Here is a 6,803-nt window from a genome sequence, read left to right as displayed (position 1 = left end):
CTTTCTCTTTTTCTCTGTTTCTTCTCTTTCTCAGATTTCTAATTACATTATCCTGGTTTTTATTTCTGAATCATAATAGTCTGTTTTCTCTAATAAATAAGCCCTAGGAAAGCTTGTCCTTTTGGTCTGGATTTTGTGGAGTAAAGAGAGGGGGGTGGAAGAGAAAGAGGAAAACGGGGAGTGGAAGCACGTGACCAAAACCAGTGGCAGCAGAAGGTGATCAGGATCCAAGTGTGCCAGCGCTATTAACCATGAGAACCAGGGAGTGCCAGGAGACACACAATGCTGTCAGCTGGGGGTCAGTGATCAGTGAAGGCTTAGAAGCCAGTGAAAAGGACAAGCCCTCAATCTGAAGGCAAAGAACCCATGAACCAGTTCAAAGCAGAAAAGCCAGTGCCCTGAAAACCTGATTATTCTTCCATGAGCCTCCAGATCCATGAGGTGAATCCTTTACAGATGGTAGTGGCGATATCTGTGGTGAGGATGATGGTGGGAGTGATTGTGGAGGTGATAATGAGAGTGATGTCAGTGGTGATAAGCCAGCTGGATAGAGGATAGAGTGACAGTCCCGGAGGCAGGAAGACTTGAAACATCCACAGACACTTATTAGTTGTGGGATCCTGGATAAGGCATTTAACTTTAGTCTGCCTCAGCTTCCTCATCTTTAAAATGGGCATAATAATAGTACCTGTCTCAGGGAGGGGTTGTGAAAATCAAATGAGATAATTCATGTAAAGAAAAGCATGCAAATCTTAAAGTGCTGTTTGTAGATTATTTACAAATATGGTGATTATAGTGACTATGACACTGTATATGATAGTGATGATGGTGTTGGGGATGGCAATGGTGATGCCTTTCCCTTTTGAAGGGAGTTGCAATTATTATTATTATTATTTTTTTTGCCATCCTAAGGCATGGATATAGATGATTCCTGCTATGGTCAGGGTTAGACTAGATGACCTCAGAAGTCTCTTCCAATTCTGAGACTCTCGAATTCTCTGACTTAATTGCAATTCTGTGTTTCATGAGGCAGGGCAAGCCAGATGTGAAAAGAATTGCTGCTGGGAGAATAATTTTGACCTCTTGACAAGTTCTCAATTGGGGTTTGAACGGAGTTGGATTGAAAGCCTTGAGGCATCTTGGTCCTCCCCACGGCGAGCAGTCACATCCTTGCTGAGTGCCAGAAACTCACCAGGTCCTTGGCTGGCTGAACTTTCCACCTCATTGCAAGTGGGCCCATCACAGAGTTCTCTGGCCAGGGGGCTGCTTTCACTAACGTTATAGAAGCGGGTTGCTTCAAATGCTACACGGAGAGACAAAAGACAAGGTTAGGACAGCTCAGAGCAAGCAGCAGCAACAGCAGGAGCTCAGGGAGGTACAGAGTGGCTGACCCTGGAAGGACCTACCTACCTGGCTCATAGTAGTCATACACAGTGATTGGCATGGGAGCAGTCTTCCCCACAATGTACTCTCGGAAGGCCTGGAATCTCACACAGGTCAGGCACTGGCTTGGGATCTAAAGAAAGACAGTGCGAGGTGAGCTCTAGCTTATCTGTGGCTCTAGACCTGACTGGACGGTTAGAAGGTACGTGAAGAAAGCAGAGAGTAGACAAGAAATGGGTCCAAGATTTTAAAAAAAGAGACCCAAAGAAGAGGGTTTCTATTCTTTCGTGTTTAAAACAAATAGCACTAAGTAGACATCAACCAACAAGAAGCTTTGTGCTTGTGGCTTTCAAGTCTAAAGATGATAGGATCCCTTCTCTAGCCCTCCATTTTCCTCTCCATAAATACTTCAACTACCCAAGGTTCTCTGATTCTATCTGTGTGGGGGCTCCACATGAGTGGATCCCAAAGTCACCCCTGTCTTAGTAAGTCACCTTCCTGGGTTTCTGGTCATGAAGAGATTTATCCTCCATGAGCCAACTTTCTGCTGGTGATTCAATTCAATTTGAAGCCTCCTATACCCTAGGAAATGTGTCAGAAAAGAGAAAGAGCTCCTGCCTGCAAGGAGATTACATTCTATTGAGGGAGATAAAAAACAGGCACGGATAAATCAACTATGTAATCCAATGGGGGAGACATCTTTCCTAAATGGGGAGATCTCTAGCACAGCATCAGGAGATGACATGCTAAGTCTAGGGATCAGCCGGTTCAGCTAGAACATAAAAGTGCATGACCAGGAATAATCTGAAATAAGCTTGCAATGTTAGGCTGAAGTACCAGGGTGAGGAACCTATATTTTATTATTGTGGAAACAGGGGAAAATATTTGTATATTCAGAGCGAGGGAGTGACACGGCCCCTTGGGCACAGTTTGACATCAGCATTGATGTGGAGGATGGATTGACGATCAAGAGACTGGAAGCAAGAAGAAAAGTTAAGAGGCTGCTTCAGGAATTCAGCTAAGAGGTACTGAGTGTTGGAACCACAGTATGGTCTTGGGAGTGAAAGGCAATGTATGCAGGCCAGACCAGACTTGGCAAATTACTTAGATATGGAGATAAGGAAGATGACTAAAAAGATTAAAGACCATGGTAACCAGGAGGATGCAGTTTTCATCAACAGAAACAGGGAAGTCAAGAGGGTGGGCAAGGTTAGAGGGAAGATGATAAGCTCTGAGCATGCTGAGTTTGATGTGCCTATGGGATATTCAGGAAGAGATGTCCAACAATGACTTGGTAATGTGGGACATGGATCTGGATACAAAGATTTGGGAGTTATCTGCATAAGGGGAGGAAATGGGAGCTGGAGAAATCACCAAGGGAACCAGGAAAGGGAAAAGGATAAAGGATAAAGCCCAGCACATGGCCCTGGTTAATATCTCTGCTTAGGGGTTAAAGATAGAGCAAGAAAGGGCAGAGAGATAAGGAGGATGGATGAGGGAAAGAGCATTTATTTAGCACTTGCCTTGTGCCAAGCACTTTGCTTGGTCCTTATTGATAAAACAAAACCAAAACCAAGACCAAATGAGACAGCTGGGTAGCTCAGTAGATTGAGAGCCAGGCCTAGAGATGGGAGGTCCTGGGTTCAAATCTGGCCTCAGATACTTCCTACCTGTGTGCCCCTGGGCAAGTCACTTAACCCTCATCGCCTAGCCCTTACCACTCTTCTGCCTTGGAACCAATACACCGTATTGGTTCCAAGACAGAAGGTAAGGGTTTAAAAACAGAACAAAACAAAACAAAAAAACAACCAACCAAAACAAACAAACAAAAAATACAAAACAAATGTGAAGATGTTTCCTGCCTTTGAGGAACTCGTTCCAATGGGGGACTGGATACACACTGGCAAGTGGTGGTCAGGAGGAATATTTTGGTTTGGTGAGTTGGGTCATCGAGGAAGTTAACATACTCTTTCTGGTAGCAGTAACAGTATTGGTTTGGTTAGGGATCCAGAACTAGAAAGCTGGGGTAGGAGAAGGGGGCAGGAATGGGAAATTACTTCAGTATCTTTACCAAGAAAACCCTATGATACTGGAATGGCTTTCTGTTTCCTTCTCCAGTGGATTGAGGCAAACAGGTTAAGTGACTTGTCCAGGGTCACATGGCTAGTAAGTGTCTGAGGCCAGTTTAAACTCTGGTTTTCCTGACTTCAGTCTCAGAGCTCTATCCACTTCACCACCTAGCTGTCTCCTCAGAAAGGACTTAAGAGGATGATTTTTGCTGCTACATCTTTCAAGGAATCTTGAATATTTTTTTTTCTGTATCGATGGAGGCACTATCAGAAGAGAGCCTTTAAGGTCTAATTTTGCTCTCCTGGATCTAATGCTTGTTTTCATAATCAGTAAACAATGGGCATAATGAGATCACATATTTTCTACAACTTTTAGTCAATTATGAAACGTGGCCCATTGTTGCTTGCTTGTTCCCAGCAGTGCTTTCATGGAGGATGTCTAGAGAATTTGGATAGACGGGATGACAGGTATACGGGTCAGTAGCTTTATTTATTTATTTATTTATTTATTTTTAGGCTCTTAACTTGTGTCTCTTAACCTTCTATCTCTAGGCCCGGCTCTCTGTCTACTGAGGAGCCACCCAGCTGCCCCCAAAGTCAGTAATTGTTAATGTTTTCTTTAGCTGCCTTTTAGGTATGAATAAGGTCCAGGATTTTTTCCAAGCCTGTGGTATCTACTTCTTCAGACACTTTGCCTATCAACCCTTTCCATTCTCACAAGAGCATCCTTTCCTGCCTACGTCCTGTTTAATGTAGCTGCCCTTCCTGTCCCTGGGCTTGGGGTACCCTTACTGATTTCCCTAAAGCATATCCCATCCAGGGATCTCAGGGTCCCGGGGTGGTAGCTTCACTGTCCTTGAGGGAGAAAAGTTTGGTACAGTAATTGCACATTTTTTCCATTAAAAAAAAAAAAAAGGTTGTTCTTTCCTTTTTGTCCTCAAATGCCTTGGAATGACTGCTTGGCTGGATCTGTAAACCATGGGCTACCGTTCCCAGCTCCCTACCTCACGGGGCTTTAGGGGCACCCAAAGAGCCACAGGACAGGACGTGAGTTTTAACTGAGAAGTGTTACCTGAATTGCTTCACATCACTCTATCATACCACAAGTAATCTCTGATCTCCCAATGGCTAGCAATGTCTGTTTTCAAGCTTTCTCGTCTCTGTGAAAATGTTATAGTGGACAACACACTGTATAACGTAAGCTCCGGGAGGGCAGGAAGTCTCATTTTTACCTCTGGTGGCCCCCCAGCACCGAGAGCAAGAAGAGCACTTCTAAGGCACAAATGACATATCCGTAGCATTGAACTGAATGAGTAGAAATAACTTGATTTTTTTTCTTTAAGCCCTCACCTTCCATCTTAGAATCAGTACTATGTATTGGTTCCAAGGCAGAAGAGAGGTTAAGGCTAGGCAATGGGGGTTAAGTGACTTGCCCAGGGTCACACAGGTAGGAAGAAACCTCTTTGATTTTTCTGATGTCAAGTTGCCTCAGCTCTCTCACAATACCCGTTGGATACTGACAGTAGGTAGGCTCTATTATCCCCATTTGATAGATTAAAACGAAAACTAAACACCATGAATGCAGCTGATGGCACAGCAGAGAACTGAGTTCAAATCTAGTCTCAGACACTTATCAGCCATATGACCCTGGGTAAGTTACTTAACCTCAGTTTCTCCATCTGTAAAATGGGGATAAAAATAACACCTTCTGAGGCTGCTGTGAGGATCAAATGAAGTATTATTTGTAAAGTGCTTGGCACATAATAAAGTACTAGATAAATGTTAGTATTATTAGTAGCTGTATTATAGAAGTTCAATGGACCCTTAGGAGGGTCAAAGCTAGTGATGATAATAACTCACATTTTATAGCACCTTCCTCACAACATTCCCAGTGAGACAGGTTGTGTTAGTCTTATTATACATTTTTCACAGATAAGAAAACCGAGATCCTGATGTGTAATGATGGATGATCCAGATTGGCAGGTCTTAATAGCAGAGTAGTAGTTGAGATTGGATTCAAAACCAGGAGAAGTGGGAAGAAGATTGAATTCAGAGTCAATAAGCTGCCTTCTGACACCACGTTCTGACTGACATTTGTCAGTTGTGTAATGGAATGGAACTAAGCAGCAAGGTGGCCCACTGGATAGAGCTCCAGGGTTCAAATCCAGCCTCAGACACTTCCCAGCTGTGTAACTCTGGGCAAGTCACTTAGCCTTGCGTGCCTCAGTTTCCCCTGCTGTAAAACAAGCTAGAGAAGGAAAAGGCCAACCACTCCAGAATGTTAGCCAAGAAAACTTCAAATGGGGTCACAGACATGACTGAAATGACTCAGCCACAACATGAATGGAGTCTTGTTCTTGAAATTTCTTCAAATTCAATTTTATTTCATTTTCTGTTCCTAATTCTTGCCCTCCCTCTCCCAATGAGAAGGCAAGCAAAACAAAGCCCGTTCCCAACGTGGATGACGGAGCCCCAGGTCCATTTCTTACATCGCTCTATGTCATGGAGCTGGTATGGGCCAAGTGCTAGAGAAAGAGGAGCTCTCCAAGGAGACGGGGGTGCTAAGGAACTGTGACCGATTACCTCATCAAAATAGAAAAGGACTTTCCTTCCTTCAACTTCGTATCTTTTGAGTCCAATCTGCTTGTTCATCAGCAACTGAAAAAATACAAAATGTTAAGGTTGATTTGCATTCCCTGAACAATTCTGGGAGTAAGTTGGGCGGGAGGGCATGCAGCTGGGGGGTGAGGGGGAGAAACGTCCCTGAACCTCCCACATAATCTGATCCCCACATGCAGGACTGACAGGCTCTTTGGAATGAGAAACCCTTCCCACCGGAAGGATCCGGGAGCCATGGAGTGTAGTTGACCCCTCCATAAAACCTTGGCTAGGGCTCTTTCAGGGGCCCCATTATTAAGAGATTTCTCCTTCGATTCAGCATGAATTTGCCTCTGCAACTTCCTCACATTGTTCTTATCTGTTCTGTGTGGTCGAGCTGAAAAAAGTTTAATTGTTCTTCCCCACAGAAGGCCTTTAGACACTTGAAGACTCAGCATCTTTGTGTTCCTGGGAGTCTTGCCTTCTCCAGGCTAACAACTACAGTCCCTTCATTGGATTTCCTCCTTTTCAGGTTCAATGACCTCCCCTGCCCTCCCAACAGAGGCACCACCCATCAATGTTCTTCCAAGACTGTGGTGTGACCAGGGCAGTCTGTCACCTCCCTCATTCTAGACCCAACAAGACTCTTAGAGCAGCGGTCAAATAGCGGCCGCCATGTTATGTTACTGACTCACTGAATGTGCAGTCCTCTGAAATTCCCCGTTTTTTTAAAACACAGATCATCTAGCTGTA

The 6,803-nt window shown here is 44.2% G+C and overlaps 1 protein-coding gene across 1 annotated transcript; it reads right to left on the bottom strand.

The window, feature by feature from the left end:
• Window positions 1-410: 410 nt before the first annotated feature.
• LOC123256377 (C3 and PZP-like alpha-2-macroglobulin domain-containing protein 8) lies at window positions 411-6,110 on the bottom strand (the record flags this gene model as incomplete). The annotated part of the gene is made up of 4 exons (XM_044685007.1): window positions 411-583; window positions 1,193-1,303; window positions 1,411-1,516; window positions 6,036-6,110. Coding segments are annotated over 4 exons (465 nt in total), but the record flags the coding sequence as incomplete, so codon positions are not given.
• Window positions 6,111-6,803: the final 693 nt, after the last annotated feature.

The sequence above is a fragment of the Gracilinanus agilis genome, unplaced genomic scaffold (genome assembly GCF_016433145.1).
Source record: "Gracilinanus agilis isolate LMUSP501 unplaced genomic scaffold, AgileGrace unplaced_scaffold58260, whole genome shotgun sequence".
Classification (NCBI taxonomy): Eukaryota; Metazoa; Chordata; class Mammalia; order Didelphimorphia; family Didelphidae; genus Gracilinanus; species Gracilinanus agilis.
This window is presented reverse-complemented; position numbering and strand designations above follow the sequence as displayed.